The sequence below is a fragment of the Dipodomys merriami genome, unplaced genomic scaffold, assembly GCF_024711535.1.
Source record: "Dipodomys merriami isolate MVZ:Mamm:240054 unplaced genomic scaffold, mDipMer1.0.p SCAF_42, whole genome shotgun sequence".
NCBI classification, from domain to species: Eukaryota; Metazoa; Chordata; class Mammalia; order Rodentia; family Heteromyidae; genus Dipodomys; species Dipodomys merriami.
The window spans coordinates 1,870,669-1,898,062 of NW_027205826.1; the positions used below are offsets into that span (position 1 = coordinate 1,870,669).

Sequence of the window (27,394 nt, forward strand, 5' to 3'; positions counted from 1 at the left end):
CTCACCCAAACCCATGTGTGGGAGGCTCTCAGGTGTCATCCTAGCTATTCAAGAGGATGGAGGTTCAAAGCCAGCCCTGGCAGGGAAGTCATTGAGACTCCTACCTCCGATTAACAACACCAGAAAGCTAGAAGTGGAGTGAGCTGCGGCTCCAGTGGTAGAGTGCAAGCCTTGAGCAAAAACAAGCTCAGGGACACCACCACAGTCCTGAGTTCAAGCCCCAGCAGTCACACACATTAAAAAAAGTTTTTGTGGCTCTTCCCACCTAAATGTGTGTGTTAGCTTTAAAATTAGGTACATTATACGAAGCATAAACTTTTCTTTCTTCAGTTCATGTATCTTTGAGATGATTCTTTACCAGCACTCGGAGAGCTGCCTCTTTGTTTTTAACAGCAATTGGCATCACCACAACTGACAGCCCTGGTCTGTTTCCCCTCCCTACCTCCTCCCTTCCCCCTCTCCTCCCTGACAGGTGCTTGTACTAGGTGAGGCTGTGATTTGTGTCCCTGCATCTACCAGGCTGGGCAGCATGCCACATTTCTATGGCAAGATCCCTGACATCAGCTTAAAAAACACCCTTCATCTCTACCCTCACGGGGGCTCTGACAGACTCCACAACAACATTTGCTGTAGTCAGATTGTGTCCGGCTTCTGTACAACCCTAGAGCTCCACCATCTTCTTCTGCTCAATTTTTCCCCCTTCCCACCATGGGGAGGAAGGATAATAAAGGCACTCACTTCTTGGAAGTGTGCCAAGGATTCAGCAGAATGACAGACCTAGACTAGAAAGTTTCTCTCTCTCTCTCTCTCTCTCTCTCTCTCTCTCTCTCTCTCTCTCTCTCTCTCTCTCTCTCTTTCTCTCTCTCTCTCTCACACACACACCCCAGTAGATAGGCCTGTGGTCACACTCAAGGAGGACAGCTGAGTCCAAAGAAGGTTTTGGGGGATTTGTCCAGGGCCACACAGGTGGTAACTGGCAGGTGGGGGATTTGAACCCCCACCTGTTGGTTGCTAATGTAACTTTACCTGTGCTTCTCATTGCCTATGCACATCAGCTGCATGGAAGGCCCCTAAGTTGCTACTTGGCCAATTAGGATTAGACCAGCAGCTGGGCCCTGGGAGCTCCAATTAACCACCAAGAAGCCGGAAGTGGAGCTATGGCTCAAGAGGTACAGCGCCAGCCTGGAACGGAAAAGGAAACAGGCCCTGAGAACACGGGCACTGCAGGCAGGGAAGGGGAAATGATTTTTCCTGAGGACGGGGCGGAACATCACAGTGGCAGGTCAGGCCTAAATTAGGCTTTGTCAGAAGAGGGGAAAGGGGGTAAAGGGGTGTGGGGCGGGCGGGAGTGGGAGACAGATCCGCTGGGACCGGAACCTCGCTGGGCCGGGGGGCAGAAGCCGGGGACTCGCTCAACCAATCAGCGGAGGCCCGCGCAGCGTTAAGGGCCCCGACCCGGACTCCAGGTCACGCCCCTAGCCATTCGGCCCGGCCCCGGACTCCAGACCACGCCCACCGCCGTCACGCCCCGCCCCTGCCGCTCGGCCCCGCCCCCGCCCGCGCGCAGGTAGGGAAGAGGCGGAGCGCCAGCGGCGCCCGGGAGAAGCCGCCGCCCAGCCGCCGGCCGGCGCCGCTGCGAGCTGCGTCCCGGGTCGCGGGACGCCGGGGAGGTGAGCGCGCGGTGCGGCCGGGCGCCAGGCCGCAGGCGCGGGGAGGGCGGCCGCGGGCCGGGGAGCGGGGGGGGGGGGTAAGCGAGGCCGATCCCAAGTTGCCCTGAGCGGCTGCGCGGTGGGTGCGCGGTGCCCGCCCCGCCGGCGCCGGGGCCCGCGTGGGTCCTCCGGGGCGGCCGGGGCCGCGCTCGCGCTCGGGCGGCGCCAGCCCGCCGGGCCCCCGGACCCCGCGTGCCGGCCCGCGGCTGGGCCCGGGCGGGACGCCTGCGGGGGTCCCCAGGACGGGGGGAGCCGGCTGGCTGGGCACGTGGGTAAAAGCGGCTCTTGGGGGGGTCAAGCCCAGGTGCCCGTCGTGCGTAGTGTTTCCCGGTGGCCACGCTTCCTGGGACTCTTTGCCTTTGGACACAACCTGTAACTTCTCTGGACTGTTCGGGGCCAGCGAGCCGCGCGGGGAGCGTGGATCTCGCGTGGAAGGAGCCAAGGGGCGCTGCCGGGACCGGCTGGCCGCGAGAGGTCGGTGGAGGTGCGGGTTGGAGACCCCCCTCCCGCAGCCCCCCTCTCCCGCAGCCCTCCCCTCCCGCAGCCCCCCTCTCCCGCAGCCCTCCCCTCCCGCAGCCCCCCCAGCCCCGGGCCGGGCCGGCCGGGACGGAAAACAAAATGGTAAACCTTTGCTAAGAAGGAAGGAATGGCCCCCTCTCTAACCTGGTAACCCGCGGTTCTCGGGCTGTGAGCCCAACTCCTGGACCCGGATGAAAACAGCGCGCTGCCCAGCTCCGGCTGGAGTAACGGAATCGCATCCTTTCCCTGCGAGAGTAAATCGCCCCGAGCAAGTCTGGCGCGCCTCTGGGTGTCTCTTCATTTCTGACACCAGAGCCAGGTGTCCTAGCTCGGGGAGGGAGGGAGGGCTGGCTGCCCCGGCAGAGGTGTGCGGTGCTGTCTGCCATCCAGACCCCTCCTTTCTTGGGCGGAGGGTGGGGGCTCCAGGTGGACCCACGCTGAGGTTCGCCTGTTGAACTTCACCCCCTGTGAAAAAAGGTCAAACAAGGTCCCAGGGTCAGAGGGGGAGCAGCCTTACACCACCAGGCTGGACTGTAGCTCAGAAAGGGGACTCATAAATCCTGACGGGGATTTGGGGAGGTTGCCCCTGCCCCAGTGTCCCGGCAGGAAATTAGGTGAGTGGGTTCCGGAGGGATAAGTCCTATAGGATCCAGATCCCTCCCCCAAACCAGACTGGTAGCACTGGTCTCCGTCCCTGCCCAGTGCATGGAAAACTTAGGGAGAGGTCTGTCGGCTTGGTTACATGGAGGTGAGGAAATCCAGCCGAAATGGGGTGAATGCTGCCAAGCAAAACCTAGCACAGGTGACATTTGCCAGAGCCAGTATCTGTGTTGGGTGCTATGTGGGGGAGGGGGTTCAGTGGGAGAGGGCAGGGAATGGGCAAGGGAAGCTTGCCTTACTGAGAGCAGTTTGCGACCAGAAAAGGGGAAGGAGAGGGCCTGGCACTGCCTGGGAATGTTGTTTTGTTTTGTTTTGTTTTGGTGGGGCTGGAGCTCTGGGGCGGCTTTTTCTGCCCTACCCCTTGCGCCACACCTCCACTTCAGGCACTTTGCTGGTTAATTGGAGATAAGAGTTTCCCCAGGCGTACCTGCCTCGGCTAACTTCAAACCGTGGTGATCTTCAGATCACAGCCTTCTTAGAAGCTGGGATTACAGGCCTGGCCACAGGCACCCCTGCTGGGGGGAATGAGCAACACTCTCTGGAGTTATTTGTCCTGTGGTCGACCGAGCCCACGCTGGACTGTTGTTGCTCTTGGAAGATAGCAGATAAAGGCCAGAGACATTGCTAAACAGCCTGCGGTGCACAACTCAATCAATCACTTGAAAGGATTGTCCTGCCCTCCGTGCTGACGGGTTGTGCTAGCTTTGAGAAACTGCTGGAGCACCTGGTCCAAGGTGTAGCTCGAGGTTATCTCCTCCTTCCCTCAGTTGTCCCTGTGGTTACCAGAGACACTGGAGTTAACCTAGATGAGATGCGAGGTTAAGGAGGTCTGCTTCTCTGGGCAAGTGTTCTGCTCTGGTCGTGTGAGCCGCCTCTTCCCTGCTTCTGGCCCCTGCTTCTCATGGGTCTTGTGGGAGCTTAGGCCTGGGGCACTTCACCCCAGGGCAGCCTGGGTCAAAGGGTGAGCCACAGAGTGGCCCTGGGACTCAAATATACCAGAGGTTTTTCCCTGCCCAGATTGCCGAGACCTGTGTGCAGGCGTGATGCCGCATGACCGTGTGGAATTTTCCACACCTAACTCCTCCAGTTATAGTTCTACCTGGAAAAGAACATCAAGGAATTCCCAGGGCTCCTAGTTCCTCCTAATTGTGGGCTTCTGTTCCTCCCTCTTGCAGTACAAATTTCCCCAGTAGTGGTGGGGGCACCGTGGCCCTCAGTGGGCTCAGCTGCTGGTAGATGAAGCAGCTTTGCTTGTGGTGTTAGCTGACCCGCAGCCAGTGTCTGGTAGGAGATGTCTCAGGATGGTTGTGTTGTATTGGGTGAGAGGATGTGATTTCTAGCTTTCTGGGAATGTAAAAAATGGGGGGGGGTGCTGACAGGGTGGGACAGGAGCAGAAGACAGACACACCTGTATGTGGAACCCAGGCCTCCATTTCCTGAGAATTCTGCCTCTCTCTGGCCTGGACCCACTCAGGTACCTGGATTTCTTGTCTGGGAACTCTGGCCAAACAAGTGGGCAGGTGGGGGCTTTGGGTTGCTTAGTGCTGGTCTTTTTACTATGTATAAATAGACTGGACCAGCTGGGAAGGTGGCCTGGGTTCGATTCCTCAGTACCACATAAGCAGAAAAAGCCTGAAGTGGTGCTGTGGATCAAGTAGTAGACCACTAGCCTTGCGCAAAAGAAGCTCAGGGACAGTGCCCAGGCCCTGAGTTCAGCCCTAGGACTGGCAAGAAAGACATAAAATAAAAAGATTGGAGTGAGCCAGGTGCTAGTGGCTCATCCTAGCTACTCTGGAGGCTGAGATCTGAGAATAGAGGTTCAAAGCCAGCCCGGGCAGGAAAGTCCCTATAAGATTCTTATCTCCAATTAACTACCAGAAAACCAGAAGCAGTGCTGTGGCTCAAGTGGTAGAATACTAGCCTTGAGCTGAAAAGCTGAGGGATAGTGCCCAGGCCCAGAGTTCAAGCTCCACAACCACCAACAAAAGACTAGAGTGAAACTTTACATTGAATAGAAATAATAATCATATTCCCAAGTCAGCCTCTCAATGTACATTGTACATAGCCGATCACCCAGGCCTCTGCAGACCATGTGGGGACTCCTACTGCACCTATGCACCTACACACTCCTCAGCCAGCGCTGTACCTGGTATGTCACACACACACTTTCTCTGTCGCTCTATCTGCTCACACATGCATGGGCGCACACACACAGTTTTTCTTTCTCTCTCTCTCTCTTTCTGCTGGCCAGGAAGAGGACTTCCTCTGTAAAAGGAGACCAAGTCAGCCCACACATGTGCTGGAAGGCCATTGGGTTCAAGCTTGCTCTGGGTTCCTTGGTGGTTTTTGTTGTTGTTGTTGTTTTTCTCCTCTTGTGCCCTGAGCTCTGGAAAGTGTTATGGCCCTCAATGAGATTCTTGTTCTACTTGTACAAACTGTGCCTCAGACAGATGGAGGAGAGTCAGACAGACAGACAGCAGAGGAGAGCAGGAGGAGGTCCAGAGGCTTCCGGTGGGTGTCGGTCCTGGCTGAGTTACCTGGACCAGCCACCCAGCCCTTGGGCCTGCGCTTGTCCCTCCCCCGCCCCCACCTCCTCTGTATGCCACCCACTTTGGAGTAGGCCCAGGTGTCGCCCGACTGCCAGAGGGGCTTTCCAGAATGAGCTCATTCGGCATGGCAGGTCAGAAGCTGCTCCCGGTTTCCTTTCTGTCCAGCTGAGCCAGGCTGGGGGAGGAGTGACGTCACCCCGTGGCTGAGTGAGTGCCAGCTGACCTCTGTAGCATGGCGGCTGGGAAGTGCGTTCTCTCAGTGTCACTCTCTCAGTGTCACCGGAGGCCAGCCACCCCCTGCCCCACTGTCGGGGAGAATGTGGGTTTTCCCAGGACTGACCCTAGGACTCCCCCCACCCCCCTCAAGTAGACAGGTTCAATAAGGAACACCTATCTTTCCTTCTGGTCTTCAGGGAGGTGCAGCGGGCCGCCAACTCATGTTCTATAAATCTATCCAGGGGCCTAAACACAAGTTCCTGTGGTTCAGATGCTCCTGGGGGGCAGTTCCAGCCCCATCTGCCCCAGCCTCTCTGGGATGATGGTTTGAGCCAAACGGGCACTGGCCTGGTCGTGGGATGACCGTGGTGGCCACAGGAAGAGGGGTACAGGGACTCCAAGCTCACAGCCTGGCAGGCACTGGTCTAAACTGTCCGGGCCTCTGTTTCCCCATCTGTCCAGAGGTGGACTCTGAGGTGCAGGTGGCATCCCAGCCTTCAGGCAGGACGTGGCCGTGGTGGGGACAGGGTCGTGCTGCTGGTCTTAGGAGCTGTTTGGGGGGTGGGGTGGGGGCGGGGGGACCTTTTTGTTGGTGTCAAGGGAGTATCAGTGGGTTTCCATCTGGGTCTAAACTGCTGTCCCCCCTCCCCCACTCAGGATCTCCTGGCCTGTGTCACTGATAGCTTTGGGGGATCACCCCTCCAGCTCAAGCTGTCATGCTGGTGATTCTGTGCTCCACGTGTGGTCCTGGAGCCCGGTTCCCTTTCCCTCTCCAGAGGGTTCCTCCTCGGTTCTTGTCTCATGTGGACACCTGGAGGCCTGGAAGGGGAGGCTGGGGGAACTTGCGGTGGGAGTGGGGATAGGAGCAGGACTGCTGCCGGTCTCTTTTAGGCAGAGCCCTTAAATGACAGCTACCTCCCATCTGGGCCTCCACGAAATGAGCTAATGCTGGAGATAAGCTGGGAGGCGTTGGGAGCCTTTGAAGTTGACACATGGCTGGAGGGGTTGGTGGGGGTTCAGGAGCCAAAGGTCTTTCCACTTCCACTTTTCACTCCACTAGCCACCACCCTAGGTGTGGCCTTTTGCCTCTTGGCCTCTGCAGTTCCAGAAGGCCACTCTGAGTGGGGGTTAAGAATGTAAGGCCGTGGGCTGGGAAGGTGGCTCAGTGGTAGAGCTTTTGCCTTGCATGCATGAGGCCTTGGGTTTGATTCCTCAGCACCACATAAGCAAAAAGAAAAAAGCCGGAAGTGGCGCTGTGGCTCAAGTGGTAAGGCATTTGCCCTGAGCTGAAGAGCTGAGGGACAGCGCTCAGGCCCAGAGTTCAGGCCCCATGACCGGACCCAAAAAAAAAAAAAAAGTAAGGCCTGGGGTTGGAGGCGTGGCTCAGTTGGTAGAGCACTAGCCCATGAGCAAAAGCGGTAACGTGTACCTAGTCCAAGTCTCTGTCTGGGACCTAAAAAAAGAAAAGAATACAGGACCGGGTCGCTGGGAGTTCACACCTGTAATCCTAACTACTCAGGAGGCTGAGATCTGAGGATTGAAATTCAAAGCCAGCCTGGGCAGGAAAGTAAATGAGACTCTTATCTCCAATGAACCACCAGAAAACTGGAAGTGGCACTCACCTTGAGCAAAAGAGCTGAGGGATATGCCCAAGTCCCGAGTTCAAGCCCCACGACTGACAGTAACAAAAAAAAAAGAATATAGGCGTCAGTAACTCCTAGCTTCTTAGGAGGCTAAAATCTGAGGATCCTGGTTTGAAGCCAACCCCATGCAGGAAAATCCTTGAGACTGTTTATCTCCAGTTAACTACCACAAAAGCCAGAAGTGGAGCTGTTTATCAAGAGTAGACCACTAGCCTTGAGCGAAACCACTTAGGCAGCCAGGTCTGGGAGGTTTACACCTGTAATCCTAGCTGCTCAGAAGACAGATGCTGGTCCAAGCCAGCCCATGCAAGAAGGTCCATAAGACTCTTACCTTCAATAAACTACCCCTCCCCCCAAAAAAGCCAGAAGTGGAGAAGTGGAGTCCTGGGTCAAGTGATAAGAGCACTGGCCTTGAGCAGAAAAGCTCAGGGTCAGCACCCAGGCCCTGAGTTGAAGTCCTGGGGCTGGCACAAAAAAGAGTGACTCAGGGAGGAGCAAGAAATAGGACTATGGGTATGCCACACCCCCGCCTGACTTCCTACCTAATTGATGACTTAAACTTTCCGAGCCTCAGTTTCCCCACCTGTCAAGTAGAGCTCTGTCACCTGTAGAGCTCTCACTCAGACATAGAGGCACCCCTCAGTCAGGAACAAAAGGAGCCAGCTCTTGACGTTGGTTTTGTACCAGGCCCTGCACACTCGGGCTCTGCCACCTCTGCTGGCTCCCTCTGGACATCACCCCACTGCTCAGGGAACCATTCATACTGCTGACACCAGCCCCCAGCTTCCCAGTGCCACCCTTGTCTGTGCCCCCCCCTCATTCTTCAGTAAGGGAACACATAGTACCCCCAAAGCGAGGAGGCAGGCATGCAGCCTGGTCAGCCCAGCCCACCTGCTGTGGGTGTGTTCAAGTGCCCTGGCACCTACTGGGGCCTGGGCCAGTCCCTTCCCGGGGAATGGAGGAGCCCCAGGGCAGGATTCTGGGAAATCAGGTTTATTACTCCTTAATGAGTGTTTACAAGCTGAAAAGTGTTTGTATGGCATATTCCCTCTGCCAGGGGCTCTAGGCAAACTGAAGCCGACCTGGGCCTCTGGACCCCCCCCCCCCCCCCCCGTCTCCGCATGAGGGAGACACACCCAAGGGCAACCTGTAGCTCTGGTCTTCATGGCCTGCCAGCTCTGCCAGCTCTGCCAACTCTGCCAGCTCGGGGTTTGTCTGGTTCCGTAACACAAGGCAAGGCGCTTTTCCTCCATAAGCTTGGTCCTCAGCCAAGCCTCCGCCAGGCTGAGCCTTTGTCACTGGTGAGACAGCGACCCACAGATCTGAGGCTGAGTACCGGGAAGCTATGCAGCATCTTATGCACAGATAAACTGAAGCTCAGAGATGCTGAGCCATTTGTCCATGATTGCACAACAGTCAGGGCCCGCCCTTGTGACCCTGCTTTCCCCAAGCTAGCGATCTTTTCACTCTCAGTAGCCAGGCCACGAGGCCGTGGGTGGAAATTGGATGAGCATGTGGGAAATAGCACGCACAAGATAGAACCCAGCCTGTGTGCATAGGGGTGTCAGAGAGCCCCCAGAGGAAGTGAAGTGGATCTTCTCCCCTCCACCACACCGTACCCCCATCTGGTCCCACCCATTGAGTGCAAGCTAGACCTCTGCTGCTCCTGAGAACCGGCAGAAAGCCAGTTCCCCAAAGAGGCAGGTCTTCAAGGTGAGCACTTCACAGCTCACACCCATATGGTGTTAGTATGACATGGCCTCCTCCTGTGTCCTGGTGTGGAGTCTCCTTAGAAAGCCAGGATCTGGCCCTATGTTTGCTCCCCAAAAGCTGCACTCCGCACCCCTTATTTACCTACCTCTGAGGCTATTTGCCCGGGCATGGGAGGACACCTGCTGTCCACCTGGACTGTCACCACCAGGAGCTTCTGGGGCTGAAATTCTCAGGGGACTCAGGGAACCACGCCGAGCTGGTAAGGCTTAGCTGTGTTCTTACTTCCCATGGTGCCTGCCCATGTGTGACCAGCAACCAGTGCCTCCTACCGAATGCAGGGTTCAGACACCCCAGTTCCTGGACCAGCAGAGGAAGAAGACTTTTCATTTGCTTCCTCCACTGGCCAATGGTTTTGGAGAGCCCAGATGGGCAGGGCAGAGGCATCGGGGGCTGCTCCTCTCAGGACCAGGCGCCCCCTCCCCTGGTGGGTGGCTCAGTGTCACCCTGCTCCCATGGCACTGGAACCCAGTGCCCGCTCCCTGTGTCTGTGGCAGGCTGGGACCCAGCTGTGATGACGAGATGTTCCAACTGGGTCAGGGGAGCCCAGAGCTGGGGTCTGCCAGGAAAAAGCCCCAGAAAGTCAGCAGCCCTCCAGTTGGTTTTGTTCCCCTTGGTTTGGTCCTGGGTTTCACCTTGGCTTGGGTGCTGTCCCTGAGCATCTTAATTCAAGGCCAGTGCTCTGCCACTTGAGCCACGGCTCCCTTTCTGGCTTTTGGTAGTTAATTGAAGTTGAGTCTCAGGGGCTGGGTGCCAGTGGCTCAGGCACCTAGTTGCTCAGGAGGCTGAGATCTGAAGATTGTGGTTCAAAGCCAGCCTGGGCAGGAAAGTCCATGACACTTTCTTATTTTTCTTTTTTCTTTTGATTGGTCATGGGGCTTGAACTCTGGACCTGGGCACTGTCCTGAGTGAGCTCTTTAGCTCAAGGCGAGCATTCTACCACTTGAGCCACAGCACCACTTCCAGTTTTCTGGGGGGTTCATAGGAGATAAGAATCTCACGGACTTTCCTGCCTGGGCTGGCTTTGAACAGCGATCCTCAGATCTCAGCCTCCTGAGTAGGATGACAGGCATGAGCCGCCAGCATCCCGCTCCGTGAGACTTAAAGACTCTAGTTCTAGCCGGGCGCTGGTGGCTCACGCCTGTAATCCTAGCTACTCAGGAGGCTGAGATCTGAGGATCGCGGTTCAAAGCCAGCCCGGGCAGGAGAGACCATGAGACTCCTATCTCCAATAAACCACCAGAAAACCGGAAGTGGCGCTGTAGCTCAAGTGGTAGAGCGCTCGCCTTGAGCTGAAGAGCTGAGGGACAGCGCCCAGACCTGGAGTTCAAGCCCCATGACCGACAAAAAAAAAAAAAAAAAAAAGACTCTAGTTCTGAGTCCACTTATCACCTTCGCTTTTCTCTCCAGAGTGCCTGCCAGGGCTTGTTTCTTTGTCTTGTGCTTCTCTGTCTCTCCTGGCCCTTTCCAGCCCCTGGCCCCAGACCCTGGGCTGCCCGGCTCTCCTCTCCTGCCCAGGGCTCCATCCTTACTGCCCCTTGCCAGGGCCAGGGGGTGTGTAGGGGTGAGTCTCCTCCCCTGTGGACTCTCCTTCCTGGCCATCAAGGCTGAAGAGCTCCCTGAGGCCAGCAGAACGGGGGTCTTCCTGGGAATTGCAGCGGGTAACCCCCTCACACACACACCCCACCCCCACACTTCCTCTTTGCTGCTTTCTAAGTTCTTCCCTGGCTTCCAGCAGGGCCAGGGGAAGGGGAGAGTCTTGGTTTCTCTGACTGGAACGCAAGGACAGAGCCACTTCCTTACCCTGGCTGTGTCACGAGCCCGTGATCTAGCAGGCCACGGCCACGGCCACGGACAGGGACAGTGGGCCTCCTGCTGGAGGCTTGGCCACCACACCAGAACTGCATGTGACTTCTCACCTGCTTGCTTCACTTTCGCCCCTCATGTCCAGTCACATCCAGAGGTGACTAGTGGTCCCCCTCTCTCTTTCCTCTGTGGGGGGAGGTAGCTGTTGACTCCTTGTCCAAGGGCCCTTCCTTCCCTTCTGTCCTCATTGTCACCCACACTTGGGCTTGGCCCTTGTGTCAGGCCCTTGCCTGTTCAGGACCACGCTGCCCTCCCCCCCCCCCCCCCCCCCCGTCTGAGCTGGTGGAGGCAGGGGTGTGGGAACGCATCCACCATTAGCATCCAGATGCCTGCCAGTGTGGGGTGCATTGGTGGTGGGCAGCGGGAGGGGGCGGGCCCTCAGGCTCACAGGTACAGGTGTGATGGCACCTGCGGCGGGCCGGGAGGGGACAGGAAGCTGGCCCTGTGTCAGGGTTTGGGTTCCTGCCACCTGCGTAGTGGAGGAGGATGCCTGCCACCCAGCACCCTGCCCGGACTGGCCTCTAGCAGTGCTGGGGGGAGGGGGACGTCCCGCGGTGGCTTGGTTGGGAGTGCCTGGCCCCGCCTTGTGTGGGGAAACCGGATTCTCTGGGCAGTGGCTGGGTTTCTGAGTCTGCATTTCTGTGCGTCTGTGCCCCTGGCTGCCTGGGTGGGTGGTGCTGTCTGAAGAGGGGGTGCTGAGCCCAGGTGGTAAGGATGGGGTACCTTGAGACTGCAGCACTGCATGTGACTTTCCTTCTGCGTCTGCCTCACCCACACCCACTCCCCCGAAGAAAAAGTGAACTCAGCCCACCTCGATCTTGTCCCGGGTAGAGCCCCTCCCTGTGATCCAGGCCAGCGTCCAGCTCGGACAGGTGGCCTTGGCTCTGGCCTGGGCCTGGCCACCCCTCCCACCCCCGTGGGTCAGCTGAGAAGGCTGGCAGGCCTGAGGGTCTCAGAGCACATGGCGGATGTGACTGTGGGCAGGAGGAAGCCAGCTCCCAGGATGTCACAATTTCCTCCGCAGTGAACAAGCATTGCAGAGTAGACGCTGGCGGTGGGAGGGCCGCCAGGCCTCTGCTCCAGTCATTTGGAACCCTGAGCCAGGCTGACAGCCCGCCCCCGCCCCCGGCACCTGCCAACCCACCGAGCCCAGACCCTAACCCCACGGCACAGGCCAGGCTTGTGGCTCTCATTCTAATGGTCTTCAGAGGTGTGCCAGGGAGTGTCTGGGCTCTCTGGACGTCAGTGCCTTCCCCCTCCCCACCTCCCTGATGAACAGAAAGGGAGGCTGGTTGGGTGGCTTAGTCTGTAAACCCAGCTACTGGAAAGACAGATGAAGAGGATCATGGTTCAAAGCCAGCTTGAGCAGAAAGTTGGTGAGGCCACCCTGCCCCATGTCAGCCAGTAAGAAAGTGGCCACGGTGGTACATACACCTGCCCTGTCACCCTAGCTATGCAGGAAGTGTAAACAGAACTGAGGGCTGGTCCAGGCTTGGCCAGAGGGAGAAAAACGAAAGCAAAAAGAGCTGAGGGGGGGCGTGACTCAAGTGGTAGAGCTCTGCTTAGCAAACATAAGGTTCTGAGTTTAAACTTCAGTTCTACAGGGGCTGGGAAGGTGGCTCAGTGGCAGAGTGCTTGCCTTGCATGCTTGAGGCCCTGGGTTTGATTCCTCAGCACCACATAAGCAAAAAGAAAAAAGCCAGAAGTGGTGCTGTGGCTCAAGTGGTAGAGCGCTAGCCTTGAGCTGAAGAGCTGAGGGACAGCGCATGAGGGAACAGCTTTCATGATGCTCTCTGCAGGTGGTGGAAGTGGCCTTGTTCCTCACCAGTCCAGGCCCGCCCCCCACTCCAGGGGTTGCCCTGGGGCTGATCAGAGCCTACCCCTGGGTCTTCCCCTCTGGAGACTGGTGTTGATGCCAGCAGCACCGAGAGGGTCCTTAGTGGAGACCCCAGCTGGGGTGGCCTAGCCTCAGGATGGAGAAAGCTAGCTAGCCAATGAACTGTCGTGGTGGTGTGGGGTCCCCGGGGGGGGGGTCCCCTGGGACCTCATCCCGGGCTACCAGCATCCAGCTCTTCCAGCCAGGGAGCCCCACAGAGGACAGCTCCCTGGGGGGAATGGCTTCTGCCCAGTGTCCCTGTGGTCCCAAGCACCCCACACCTTCCCATGAGTCTTGTCCATCCAGTAACAGTTAATAGGCCAGCTGCCTGCAAGGCTTTGTGTCACCCGGTCACCCAGATCCATAGGAATCCGTGAGCGCGTGGTAAGAAAGTGGTTGATTCTGGCAGTGGCCAGGCAGGCTTCCAGGAGGAGGTGACATTCCGTAAGGAGCAATGGTGGTTGGCTAGGCAGAAGGAGGGAAGCATGGTCTAGGGGTCAGAGGGAGGAGGCAGGACCTTGGGAAGCTACCAAACAGCCTGTAGCACTGATCCTGAAGAAATAGGGTCCACTCTGAATTCCAGAAGGATCCTCCTGGCCTTGTACCCATAGCTGAGCTGGAGTCAGGTCTCCCCTGTACCCCAGCCTTCTTCTCTCCCCCTTGGTGCCAGTTTCCCAGGGCGATGGCCGCCGGATGCCCTCTCGCTGTCCCAGAGAGCCTGGGTCCCAGAGCCGAGGAGCTCCATGTGACAGCCCCAGGGGGGGGGCTGTTACCTTGGAACTGGCACCACATGGCCTCTTCCTGTGGCAGCCAGCCTGGCCCCACCTGGAAAGAACTCAGCCTCTGATCTGGGTTTGGAGTCAAGTCCCAGAACCTGGGATAAAGCAGCCAAGACCAAGGCTGTTGGTTGTCCTTCCTTAAAGAAGTGTAAAGCCACACGCCCATGGTGCACACCTGTAATCCTAGCTACTCAGGGGCTGAGATGTGAGGATCACAGTTCAAAGCCAGCCCAGGCAGGAAAGTCCATGAGACTCTGATCTCCAAGGAACTACTAGAAAACCGGAAGTGGTGCTGTGGCTCAAGTGGTAGAACACTCGCCTTGAGCTGAAGAGCTGAGGGACAGAACTCAGGCCCAGAGTTCAAGCCCCACCACCAACAAAAAAAAACAAGTGTAAATGTCCAGGGGCAGCTGTGCCTCAGTTGCTCACCTAGGAGTCCTTTCCCTGTCTTGCTCTCCCCACTTGGGATTGGGGGACTTTCAAAATGAACAGCTCTTTTTTGGTTGGTCCTGAGGCTTGAACTCAGGGCCCGGGCACTGTCCCTGAGCTGCTCTTACTCAAGGCTAACACTCTGCTACTTGAGCCACAGCCCCACGGCTGGCTTTTTTTTATTAGAGATAAGAGTCTCACCTTTCCTACTTGTGCTGTCTTTGAACCTTGATCCTCAGGTCTCGGCCTCCCAAGTAGCTAGGAGCTCCCTGGGAGACCACAGGCTTTGATCCAGAATGTAAAGCATGAAGGGGCCTGGGCCGCATTTCTTGCCATTTGTGTTTGATGCTGCTCCAGCTCCCTCCTAGGGCTCTTCCGGTCCCAGGTGTACCCCGGCTTTAGGGAAGGAGGCTTCTCGCACCCCTTCCTGACTGTGTGAGCTTGGGTAGCCCCTCCCCCCACAAAATGGAAGTGGTGGTAACTAGAAGGGTCCAGCAGGGCCTCCACCCTGACATTCATCCAGCCCAGCACTATGGCCCTTCCCAGCAGCCCCTGCGGCCATTCCTGGGGGGAGGGGGTGGCGTTGTGCTCTGCCGAGGACTTTCTGTAAACTCAGGGGTGCTGCTGCTGAGTCCTCTTCAAAATGGCTGACCTTAGCTTGTGTGGATTTCCACTCAGTCAGGGGTGAAGACAACGGCCCAGTGAGAGGACACCGCCTGGCATCAGGCTGACTGTCGTGGAAAGCAAACCACAACTACACTTCCTGCACTTCTCATATGGAGATACAAAAAAGCAGGGACCATCTTGACTCTACTGTTTGCCTTCCCAGAACGGGAGGGGTCGGGGGAGGCAAAGGCTGAGGCCCCTGGCCACCGAGGTGCCCAGCCCGGCCCTGTAGGGGGTCTGGGTCTCCTTTGGTCTCCCCTTCTCAGAGAAAGGTGGATTTGGTACCATATTTTGCACAGCTCTGTAGACTGTCTTCTCTCTCACAGGCTGACAGTGCTTAGAAGCCATCTGTCCAGCAAATGTCCACTGTCCACAGCGCAGAGCCTTGACCTTGGCAGCGTGAAGAGACAAATATGCACTAGACATTGCCCAGCAAGCCGAGGAAGCCGCCGCTGAGCCCTGAGTACGAGGTAGCAAAACCTGGCACTTTGCTTGTTTGTTTGATTATTTATAGTTGTTTGTTTTCCAGTCCTGGGGCTTGAACTCTGGGCCTGGGTGCTGTCCCTGCCCTCTTCAGCTCAAGGCAAGGGCTCTACCACTTGAGCCATAGCTCCACTTAGGCACAGTTTACTTGGTGGTTATTTGGAGATAAGAGTCTCAGGACTTTTCTGCCCTGGCTGGCTTTGAACTGTGATCCTCAGCTCTCAGCCTCCTGAGTAGCTAGGATGACAGGTGTGAGTCACCTGCATCCGGCTTGTTTTTTTGACAAATAAGTATTGTCGGCACCTGTGAAGCATCAAGATAGATAAAACAGAACAGTGACTCAAGGAGGTCAGTTCAGAGAGCCACAGAGACGGCTGCCATGGCTGTGGCCAGGGCCAGAAAGGAGACAGGGCTGCTCAGGTGGTGGAGGAGGGCAGTGGGAGGGTGGGAAGGGGCTGCCCTCCCTGCCACATGGCCATCAGGGGTGAGGCTTGGGTGAGGCTCAGCATATCTGAGCACTTGAAGCTTTCCTGTGAGGGGCTGGGGCTGGAGCCAGGGCCTTGTACATGCTGCACCCCTGCGGCTGTGGTTGTGGGGTTTTAATGGCTTTGTTGAGACCTAGTTCATGTCAGCCACTTCAAATTCGCTATTCAGTGATTTAGTCCATGCACAGAGAGCTCTTTTTTTTTTTTTTTTTTTGGTTGGTCATGGGTCTTGAACTCTGGGCGCCGTCCCTCAGCTCTTCAGCTCAAGATGAGTGCTCTACCACTTGAGCCACAGTGCCATTTCCAGTGTTCTGGTGGCTCACTGGAGATAAGAGTCTCATGGACTTTCCTGCCCAGGCCTGCTTTGAACCGTCCTTAGAACTCAGCCTCCTGCGTAGCTAGGATGACAGGCGTGAGCCCCCAGCACCCGGCGCACAGAGCTCTTTGTACAAACATCACCAGTCAGTCTTAGAACGTTCTCATCATGCCAAAAAGAATCCTTCTACCCCTACACCTTGCCCTATTATAAACCAGCCCCTAATCCAGGGTTCCCCCTCCCCCACCACACACACAGCTCAGCATCCACTTCAGACACCAGGCCTGCTTGCTCTCCCTGGCCCTGTGAAAGGGGAAGAAAAACTAAGCCTGCCCCTGGGAACTTAGGAAGCGGAGGAAGCAGCTGTGAGGAAGAGGATAGGCAGGGGCTGTCCCTCCTGCACCCCCCTCCTCTCCCCTCTATCTTCTCTCTCTCTCCCACTTGGGCCACAGCGTCACTTCTAGCTTTTTCTGAGTAGTTTATTAGAGATAAGAGTCTCCTGGACTTTCCTGCCCAGGCTGGCTTTGAACCGTGATCCTCAGATCTCAGCCTCCAGCGTAGTAGTAGCTAGGATGACAGATGGGAAGCCACCAGTGCCTGGCCAAGGTTTGGTTCTTGCCTGAAGCAGAGACAGAAAGTCTGGGACCTCCTGACCCCCCCGTGGGTCTGGAGTGCAGATGTAGGTCAGAAATAGACATCAAGCTACTCCACCCAGCCCAGGTTTCAGTCCCTTCAGCTGGCTTGGCACCCACGTGGGGCAGGTTGGTTCTGGCCTTGGTTGGCTGCCTGCCTTGCTGCCAGGGTTCCCACACCCCTCGAGCCCCGCCCCCCCTCTCATTCCCACCGCCTTCCCTGTCTCCTCCATTCCAGCCTCCTGCCCACCATGGCCTCGGCGGACAAGAATGGCGGGAACCTGTCCTCTGTGTCCAGCAGCCGTCTGCAGAGCCGGAAGCCACCCAACCTGTCCATCACAATCCCTCCCCCTGCCCCCGAGACCCAGGCCCCCAACGAGCGGGACAGCATGCTGCCTGAGGTGAGGGCTTCCCCAGGGCCCCTCCATTCCACCCTCTCCCCTGCCTTCCTGGGTCCAGGATAATGGCAAGGAGCAAGGGCCTGAATTTAGAGCTCCATTGCTGAGGGCCTGGGGGGCGGGGCAGGGGGGGCGGGGCGGGGGGGGGCAGGGCGCTGCCCTCAAGAAGGGCAGGCCTGGGCCCCAGCTCTCGGAGGGGCTGAGCAGGACAGAGGGTCCCGCAGCCCCCCCCCATGCCCCTGCTGCAGCCTGGCTGCTGTGGGGGAGGGAATGAATTCATGTTTACAACCATCTGGACGCCCGCCCCATAAAGAGCTCATTGAGAGCAGGCCTCAAGTAGCGTGGGCTTCCCACATAGCCCAGGACAAAAAGGGGAGCTGTACTGGTGCCCCCTGCTGCCTTCCCCCCCCCCCCAAAGAGCTCCATAGAACATAGGAAAAGCAGGCAACGAGGTCATGCATAATGGAAAGTTCTGGATGCTGAGGGCATGCTAAGGTTTGCTGGAAGCAGCTAGAAGGGTTTTTCAGGCTACAGGGCGGGCTTGGTGTAGCGCTCTCGCCACCCATCCACAACGAGCAAATGGATGGACAGAGCCGGGAAGAGGGGCTCCGTCCTGGGGCTTTCCAACCTGGGGTCACTCGGGGCCAGGGCTGCATATTACCTCCCGTCCTGTCCTCCCTGCCTCCCCACAGAGGCCCAAGAACCCAGCCTACTTGAAGAGCGTCAGCCTCCAGGAGCCACACGGACGATGGCAGGACGGCACCGAGAAGCGCCCCGGCTTCCGCCGCCAGGCCTCTCTGTCCCAGAGTATCCGCAAGTGAGTGCCCCGTCCCCCGCCCGGCCAGCTGGACGCGCTCGGGGCCTGGACCCTGGGTCCCCATTCCGCAGGTGGACAGGCGTTAGCGAGCCACCGCTTCCTGCAGAGGTGCGGCGCCGTGAGAACCGAACAACATGGCAGAGATGGGGAAACTGAGGCCCACGGGTGTGCACAGCAGGTCCATGGGGAGGCTGAGCTGCAGCAGGGCGGAGGCCGGGCTCTGTGCCTCCGCTCCAGCCTGCCTTCCACCTCTCTGGGCCTCCGCTCCAGCTTTTTGTTGGTGGTGGATCCCTTCTCCTGGGGGTTCACGGGCACAAGTACCCACTCTCCGCTCATGGCGGGCCCACCCAGGCACCCCCCCCCACCGCCCTGCCACTCGCACATGCACACCCTTGGGAGCACGTGCCCACCCACCTGCTCTGCCCTGCAGGGGCACAGCCCAGTGGTTTGGCGTCAGCGGCGAATGGGAAGGCAAGCGGCAGCACTGGCAGCGTCGCAGCCTGCACCACTGCAGCATGCGCTACGGCCGGCTCAAGGCCTCGTGCCAGAAGGACCTGGAGCTCCCCAGCCAGGAGGTGCCCTCCTTCCAGGGCATCGAGTCTCCCAAGTCCTGCAGGATGCCCAAGGTGGGCTTCCCTCGGGGATAAGACGTGGCCGGGTGGCTCCCCTGGGGCTCGCTCTGCTCACCCTCTGACCCCTCCAGATTGTGGATCCGCTAGCCCGGGGCCGGGCCTTCCGCCACCCAGACGAGGTGGACCGCCCACACGCGCCTCACCCGCCGCTCACCCCGGGGGTCCTGTCCCTCACCTCCTTCACCAGCGTCCGCTCGGGCTACTCCCACCTGCCCCGCCGCAAGAGGATGTCCGTGGCCCACATGAGCTTTCAGGCCGCCGCCGCCCTCCTCAGGGTGAGCCCCCTCCCCTCCCGGAGCTCACCCACGTGCCTGTGAGCCGGGGCAGTGGTGTGCTGGGACCCCGGGCAGGGAGTGGACACCAGAGCCCAGAGCCTAGGCCCCGTCCTCCAGGCTTGTCCGCCTGTGAGCACCCCACTGCCCCTTGAGTTATGTCACGCCGAGGGAGCAGGAAGGGGGGAGGCGCCCTCCACTCGCCTCCTGTGCTAAATGAGTCTGCCGGGGGTGGGGGGGTAATGCAGGCTGCGCAGGCTGGTGGTATCCGCCCAGAGGGAACCGGCATTCAGCTGATGCCAAGAGAATAAGGAAATGCTCTCTAGCAGGAGTGCAGGGAACAGCGTGCTCCATGGCGGGGGCAGGGGGAGGAACAGCCTGTGCGAAGGCCTAGAAGAGCAGCAGGGCGTCTTGAAGAGGCAGCTGTTCCGAGGCTTTGTTAAGGGGTATATGGGAGGAAGGGTGTGAAAATAGGGACAGACAGGTGGGCAAGGGGCAGAAAGGAGGAGAAGCTGCCAAGCCTTGCGTGGAATGTGGGTTACTTGGCATGTTGGGAGTGCCATCTACTCAAGTCAGGGAGGTGACCCCGTACGTGGAGGGAGTCCGAGACCAAGTGCAACCGCACGCGCCTTGCCCTCCACTCCCCAGCAGTGCGTGCGTGCCTCTCAGATACCCAAGCAGGATCCCTCCTGCCCACCAGAAGCTGCCCTCCCCAGGGCGGGGCTGCAGTGTCCACCCGGTGCTGGGTCCTGGCCCTGATGGCTGTGTCTCTTCCCCCACACCCAGGGGCGCTCGGTGCTGGATGCCGCCGGACAGCGGAGCCGGGTGGTCAAACGCAGCTTCGCCTACCCCAGCTTCCTGGAGGAGGACGCTGTCGACGGGGCGGACACCTTCGACTCCTCCTTTTTTAGTAAGGCAAGCATGGGGTGTGGGCCCTGGGGACAGGGCAGCGAGGCCTGGGGCCCCTGAAATATCCAAAGACCCCCTGGCCATTGGCGGGATAGGGTGTCTTTGTGCTTGTTCTGGGACTTGAACTCAGGGCCTGGGCGCTGTCCCTGAGCTCCTTTTGCTCAAAGCTAGAGCTCTACTACTTTTGAGCCACACAGCTCCACTTCTGGCTTTTTCTGAGTGGATTATTGGAGATAAGAGCCTCGCAGACTTACCTGCCCAGGCTGGCTTCACACCGGAGCCTCCTGAGTAGCTAGAATGACAGGCCTGAGCCACCAGCGGCCAGCCTGGCCTCACACTGTGTCTTTGGGTCCCCCACCCTAGGAAGAAATGAGCTCCATGCCGGATGATGTGTTTGAGTCCCCTCCACTCTCTGCCAGCTACTTCCGTGGGATCCCACACTCGGCCTCCCCAGTGTCCCCCGTGGGAATGCAGATTGCGCTGTGAGTGTGGGCTTTGGTCCGGCCTTGCCCCTGCTGTGCTGTGTACCCACCTGGGGGGAGGGGGGGTCATAGGGCTAAGATCTACCACCCTCCCTGGGCAGGAAGGACGGGGCCCGAGCTGCAGCCCCCACGGCCCGGCGGGGCACACGCATCGCCTCCAAAGTGAGGCACTTCGCCTTTGACCGGAAGAAGCGGCACTACGGCCTGGGCGTGGTGGGCAACTGGCTGAACCGCAGCTATCGGCGCAGCATCAGCAGCACCGTGCAGCGGCAGCTGGAGAGCTTCGACAGCCACCGGTGAGCCCCGGGCAGCTGGGACCGGCCAAGGTGCCCCTGGGCCCCCAGCCTCTGCTCTTCCCCACTCGCATTTGTGAGTGTCTCCTGTGAGTCCAAGTTTGGAGGCACCCCGTGCCCGGGGATGGTGGGGGGGACCCGTGGGGAAGGACCCACAGGGCCGGTGGCCTCTTCTCCATCCAGATGGTTCCAATGGCAGGCAGTCAGCTAGCATTCGCTGAGCACCACCACACACAGGCCCTGGCACAGAACCCCAAGAGAAGGGAGCTGGGGGCGGGGGGGCGCTGGGAAGCTGTGGCCCTCATAACTCAGGAGGCTCCAATTTGAGGATTCCAGCTTGAAGCCAGCTGGGGAAGAAAATCAATGAGACTCTTAACCTCCAATTGACCACCAAAAAAAAAAAAAGGGAGAAAGAAAGAAAGAGCAAAAGAGAGAGAAAAAGTGCGCTGTGGCTCAAGTAGTAGAACGCTAGCCTTGAGCAAAGAACCTCAGGGACACCACCCAGGCCTTGAGTTCAAGCCTCAGGATAAGCACACTTTTTTTGTGGGTCGTGGGGTTTAAACTCTGGGCCTGGGTGCTGTTCCTGCTCTCTTCAGCTCAAGGTGAGTGCTCTACCACTTGAGCCACAGCGTCACTTCTGGTTTTCTAGTGGTTTATTAGAGATAAGAGTCTCATGGACTTTTCCTGCCTGGGCTGGCTTTGAACCACGTGATCCTCAGATCTCAGCCTCCTGAGTAGCTAGGATGACAGGCGTGAGCCACCAGCACCCAGCTTAAAATAAATAAATAAATTATATATTTATTTATATAAGTTTATATATGGATATATATATTTATACATATGTTTTATATATTTATATGTGTTTATATAATTCATTTATTTATTTTTGAACTGTGGCTGAGGAGACACTGGAGGAGTTCCAGAATGAGCACTGGCAGGTGCAGCGCTCATGCTGGAGGAAGACGGGGTGGGGGGACAGCTGGTGAGGAAGGGTGCTGGACAGGATGGGGAGGGTGGTGGGTGAAGAGGGAGGGGGAGAGGCTCCCAGGCAATGCAAGTGTCACAGGCAAAGGCCCTGGGCCTGCAGGAATGTATCTTGTTCCAAAAACAGCAAGAAGGGCAAGGCAGGTGGGGTGGAACTAGCCAGGCTTTGCGGCCAGCAGCAGGGTGATTCTGGATTTTACCCCAAAGGGGCAGTGGAGTTCTTAAGCCAGGAGAGAGACACTAGGGGAAGCATGGTGGAAGGCTGATATTGGGGGGATTATGGTTCAAGGCCAACCAGAGGAAAGTTCAAGAAACCCTCCTCCCCCACCTCAATAAGAAAGCTGAATATGGTGGTACACATCTGGTACCCAGAAGGATAAGTAGGGTCATAAGTCTAGGCCTAACCTGGGCAAACAGTGAGACCCTAGAAAAGTAACAAAAGCAAAAGAGGCTGGAGCCATGGCTCAAGTGGTAGAACACTTTCCTGGTAAGCGTGAAGCCCAAGTTTAAACCTCAGTACCTACAAAAATAAAAAATAAAAGAAGTGAGCTGGGCGCTGGTTGCTCACGCCTGTAATCCTAGCTACTCAGAAGGCTGAGCTCTGAGGATCACAGTTCAAAGCCAGCCTGAGCAGGAAAGTCTGTGAGACTCTTAACTCCAATAAACCACTCAGAAAACTGGAAGTGGCGCTGTGGCTCAAGTGGTAGAGCACTCGCCTTGAGCTGAAGAGCTAAAGGACATCGCCCAGGCCCACAGTTCAAGTCCCAAGACCACAAAAAATTAAAAATTAAATAAGTGGGTCTGAGGCTGGGCATAGTCACACACACCTGCAGTCCCAGGTGAGTTGGGATGAGTAGAAGCAGAACACATGTTGCTAAGTGAAGTCTTAATGGCAGCCTCTTGACCCAAGGCCTCTGCTTCTGCCCACAGGCCCTACTTCACCTACTGGCTGACCTTCGTCCACGTTATCATCACCCTGCTGGTCATCTGCACCTACGGCATCGCACCTGTGGGCTTTGCCCAGCACGTCACCACCCAGCTGGTGAGTCAGGCTCCCCGGGGTCCAACCTCCCCCAAATCTGCCCCCTCCACACACACCAGCCTACACAGGAGATGCCCAGGACCACAGCTCGACTCTTTCCCCAGAGGCTCTGTCCTGGGCACCCTGCCCCATCCCGATCTGCTCATGCGCGGGGCTCAGCAGTCCCTTCCTCCGCTCCCTCCGCCGCAGGTGCTGAGAAGCAAAGGCTTCTACGAGAGCGTCAAGTACATCCAGCAGGAGAACTTCTGGGTCGGCCCCAGCTCGGTGAGGGCCAGTCCAGGGGATGTCGTGGGAAGGGGGGAGGAGGGAGTCCATGGGCCCTGTTCCCTGCCCCTCCTCCCTCCAGCTTTCCCTGTCCCCCAAATCTGGGGCTCTGGCTCACCAGCCCATCCTCACCCACAGCTCGACCTGATCCACCTGGGAGCCAAGTTCTCGCCCTGCATCCGGAAGGACCAGCAAATCGAGCAGCTGGTGCAGCGTGAGCGGGAGCTGGAGCGAGACTCGGGCTGCTGCGTCCAGAATGACCACTCCGGCTGCATCCAGACCCAGAGGAAGGACTGCTCGGTGGGGCGGCCCCCCTCCCTGCCAGCCCTGCCTGGGGGGAGGGGCCCTCTGAAGGCAGTGGCCTGTCCCCTCCCCCCCCCCCCCCCCCCGCCTCTCCTGCAGGCACCAGGCCAGCACAGCGCTGTTGCCAAATGGCCACTGCCTTCCAACCGCCCAGGGCAGGCCCAAGGCCTTCTCCTAGAGAGTCCTCGGACCTGCGCCAGCCAGGTGACCTTGCCTGGCATGACCAGACTCCTCTGCCCTCCAGGAAACGCTCGCCACTTTTGTCAAGTGGCAGGATGATACGGGCCCCCCCATGGACAAGTCCGATTCCGATGTGGGCCAGAAGCGGACGTCCGGGGCTGTGTGCCACCAGGACCCCAGGTACGGCCTAGAGCCACCCGAGGGCCCGGAGTGGCCCCCAGCCTGGCTGCGGAGCTGCCTGCCGGGGTTCCATTAGCTGGCGTGGCCAGCTGGGGGGCCCCTGCCCCACGTGCCCAATCCGACCTCTGCCCCCCAGGACCTGTGAGGAGCCAGCCTCCAGTGGTGCCCACATCTGGCCCGACGACATCACCAAGTGGCCGGTGAGTGAGCATGCTCGTGAGAGGGTCCCCAGGCAGAGGGTGGTTGGGGGGGGTCCTCATCACTCGAGCTGTCCCCACTTCTGCCCCTTCTCAGATCTGCACAGAGGAGGCCGGGAGCAACCACACGGGCATCCTGCACATAGACTGCGAGATCAAAGGCCGCCCCTGCTGCATAGGCACCAAGGGCAGGTGAGCCGGCCAGCCCTGCTCGCCACTTCCGAGGAAGGGCCAGACCCTCCCCCTGCTCTGGGGCTGCCCACACTGCCAGCAGGGGAGGGGAGCTTGTTCCCAGGCTTCAGCCAAGTTCTGGGCTCCCACCTGGGTGAGCGAGGGCTCCCCAGGACCCTGAGCCCCCCCTCTCCTCTCTGTCCCCAGCTGCGAGATCACCACTAGGGAGTACTGTGACTTCATGCATGGCTATTTCCACGAAGAGGCGACACTCTGTTCCCAGGTGTGGGTTGGGAATAAGGGCTGTTGGACCTGGCAGAGGAGGTCGGGCACCTCTTCTGTCAGGGCCGGGGCTGCTCCTTCCTTCCCATATCGGGGTGCTTCTGCTTCTGACCTGGCCTGCTTCCTCGGCAGCGCTGACGGCCATCCCCCCGCCCACCCCTCAGGTGCACTGCTTGGATAAGGTGTGTGGGCTGCTTCCCTTCCTCAACCCAGAGGTCCCCGATCAGTTCTACAGGCTCTGGCTGTCTCTGTTCCTTCATGCTGGGTAAGAGGCTCCTCTCCGCCCCCTCCCTGGACCCCAGGGCACAGCCAGTCCAATCTGCCACCCCCACTGCTCCTGCCTGGCGAGAGGCCCAGGGCAGCTCCGCGTGGCTCACGCCTCTGTCCCGCCCCCAGCGTGGTGCACTGCCTCGTGTCTGTGGTCTTCCAAATGACCATCCTCAGAGACCTGGAGAAGCTGGCCGGCTGGCACCGGATCGCCATCATCTTCATCCTCAGCGGTATCACAGGCAACCTTGCCAGTGCCATCTTCCTCCCATATCGGGCAGAGGTGGGGACTTGGGGGACAAGTTGTGGAGGGGGGGTGAGGGTGTCCTCCTCTTGAGCCTAAAGCTTTGAAGGCTCTCGGGAGGGCTGCTGCTTCCTACCCCAGCAGCCCAGGTCCACCAGGGTCCCTCCCGTCCCTGCACAGTGGCAGATGGACAGCTAAGCTGGGGGCTTATTGCCCGGTCCCTTAATCCCCAACCAGAGGGGACCGTGATCCTCTTGAATCGTGTGATTCCACACTACGCCCTCCACAAGTGTTACTTCCAGAGATTTCCCAGAGCACTGGCCTTTCCCTGTTCCTGAGTCTGCCCGCTTGCCTATCAAGTGCCCGTAGGTTGAGCCTTATGAAAGTGCCAAGCATGGGCACCCTGGGCCTGCAGATGTGGCGGCCTCTGATCTGTCAGCCTCTTGTCACTTGTGGTCTGTCCCCTCCCCACTGGGTGCCACCCACTGGGGAGTGGGCTTGTTTGTAGTACTGTATCTATCTGGGTCTCACACAATTGTGGGGCTTGAACCCTGGGCCTGGGCGCTGTCCCTCCGCTCTCCAGCTCAAGGTGAGCCACAGCGCCACTTCTGATTTTCTGGTGGTTTATTGGAGATAAGAGTCTCATGGACTTTCCTGCCCAGGCTGGCTTTGAACTGCGGTCCTCAGATCCCAGCCTCCTGATTACAGGCGTGAGCCGCCGGCTCTGAGGCTGTTTCTTGACTGGTACTCGGAGCTAACGCATCTCCCTTCACCGCTGCAGGTGGGCCCGGCCGGCTCGCAGTTCGGCCTCCTTGCCTGCCTCTTTGTGGAGCTCTTTCAGAGCTGGCAGCTGCTGGAGCGGCCCTGGAAAGCCTTCTTCAACCTTTCGGCCATCCTGCTCTTCCTCTTTGTGTGCGGCCTCCTGCCCTGGATCGACAACATCGCCCACATCTTTGGCTTCCTCAGTGGCATGCTGTTGGCCTTCGCCTTCCTGCCCTACATCACCTTTGGGACCAGCGACAAGTACCGCAAGCGAGCCCTCATCCTGGTGTCACTGCTGGTCTTCGCCGGCCTCTTCGCCTCCCTGGTCCTCTGGCTCTACATCTACCCCATCAACTGGCCCTGGATCGAGTACCTCACCTGCTTTCCCTTCATCAGCCGCTTCTGCGAGAAGTACGAGCTGGACCAGGTGCTGCACTGACTCCCCCTGACCTGGCCAGGCCAGGCACTGATGACCCAGGGACGATGCCTGCTGTGCCATCTGCCCTGCCCACCAGAGGCTCACGGGCAAGACCTCAGGCCCTCTCTGCCAGGCAAGGCTGACCGGGTGAGACCATCAGGAAGGACAGGTTCCCCAGGGGAGTGAAGTTTCCCTTTCTCACTCTGTATGTTGTTCCCGGCCCAGGCTAGGAGACCCCCAGGACATTGCTTTCCTGAGGCTCCAGTCCCAAGCCTGCCTACCTCCTCGCAGTAAGGAACGCCTAGGGCAGAGTAAGAAACCCTTCCCAGGGCCCCGGCTGCTACCTGTGCCAGTGCCTTCACTGTGTGATCTCGCTGTAACACAGCTGCTCCTCCAGCTGGACCCCCGCTGCGGGGGTCCCCCGGGCTCACAGAACTTCCACACTGTCTTACATCTCCTGGACTGGCCATTGTGAAGAGGCTTCGGCCACAGGCTGGTGGCAAAGAACGGGCAAGAGGACGCGACTGGACAAGGATGCTAGGAGCCTTTGTGTTAGCAGCCGCCCCTCAGCCCTGGCTCCAGCCGCAGCCTTCGGCCTCCTGGGTGGCTCCGATGACAGGGCGACCCCGTCACTTCTCTCTTACCCCGAGCCATTCCAGGACCTGTTCGCTGGGGGCTGGGGGGGTGAGGGTCTCAGCCAGGCCTAGTGGTGTTCTCTCACTCACTTATAAAAACTGGCTTATAGCAGCCGGGCGCTGGTGGCTCACGCCTGTAATCCTAGCTACTCAGGAGGCTGAGATCTGAGGATCGCAGTTCAAAGCCAGCCCGGGCAGGAAAGACTGTGAGACTCCTATCTCCAATAAACCACCAGAAAACCGGAAGTGGCGCTGTAGCTCAAGTGGTAGAGCGCTCGCCTTGAGCTGAAGAGCTGAGGGACAGCGCCCAGGCCTAGAGTTCAAGCCCCACGACCTACAGAAAAAACAAAAAAACAAAAACAAAACTGGCTTATATCACGGTCCTAATTTTGAAAAGGCAACGCTAACTTTGTACGGATGATGTGAGAAGTGTATTAAAAGAGATTCTTCACGGAAATCCGTAGTCTGAGATCTGGAGCTTTGGGCACGAGGGCCGTGGTAAGGAGCTCAATGATGGAAAGCTTTTTGGAGAAACCTTGAGGACTTCCGTGGGGGTCTCTGAGAGGGCTAGGTGGCATCTTTTTTTCCTTTTCTATTTTTGTTGATCAGGGGGCTTGAACTCTGCACCTTGGGTGCTGTCCCTGAGCTCTTTAGCTCAAGGCGAGCGCTCTACCACTTGAGCCACAGCGGCACTTCGAGTTTTCTGGTGGTTCATTGGAGATAAGAGTCTCCTGGACTTTCCTGCCTGGGCTGGCCTTGAACCGCAATCCTCAGATCTTAGCCTCCTGAGTAGCTAGGATGACAGGCGTGAGCCACTGGCACCCAACTTAGGTTGCATCTTTAGGCCCATGGGGTCCTCCACCCCAAATGCTCTGCCAGTGCTCCAGGGAGGTGAGGGATGGCCTCTCCCAGGGGGTTCCCCCCAGCATGTCCATTCCTGTGTCTGTGTCTTCACAAACTACAACATGCTAGCAAGCCACCACAGAGGGACTGAGGATATAATTGCTGTATTGCTGTGGGCTGGAGAGCCAGGGTGGGGGCTGCTGGGGTGGCCAGGAGGGAAG

General features: G+C 58.4%; 1 protein-coding gene across 3 annotated transcripts; it reads left to right on the top strand.

Annotated features, from left to right (window-relative positions):
* The first annotated feature begins 1,601 nt into the window (after positions 1-1,601).
* Rhbdf2 (rhomboid 5 homolog 2) lies at positions 1,602-26,787 on the top strand. Of its 3 annotated transcripts, none has more exons than XM_069992938.1 (19): positions 1,602-1,670; positions 15,009-15,152; positions 16,837-16,999; positions 17,689-17,813; positions 18,244-18,439; positions 18,517-18,720; positions 19,504-19,632; positions 19,990-20,108; positions 20,210-20,404; positions 22,316-22,427; positions 22,617-22,691; positions 22,830-22,991; positions 23,239-23,354; positions 23,491-23,554; positions 23,649-23,743; positions 23,930-24,005; positions 24,169-24,269; positions 24,401-24,504; positions 25,297-26,787. In XM_069992938.1, exons 3-19 carry the CDS (start codon positions 16,850-16,852, stop codon positions 25,836-25,838), a joined length of 2,565 nt encoding a protein of 854 aa, XP_069849039.1. In that variant the 5' UTR covers positions 1,602-1,670; positions 15,009-15,152; positions 16,837-16,849; the 3' UTR covers positions 25,839-26,787. The 3 variants fall into 3 exon arrangements, with proteins under 3 accessions (XP_069849039.1, XP_069849041.1, XP_069849040.1); XM_069992940.1 differs by having other exon boundaries at positions 24,401-24,554; positions 25,297-25,801; XM_069992939.1 differs by lacking the exon at positions 1,602-1,670 and adding an exon at positions 2,068-2,183.
* Positions 26,788-27,394: the final 607 nt, after the last annotated feature.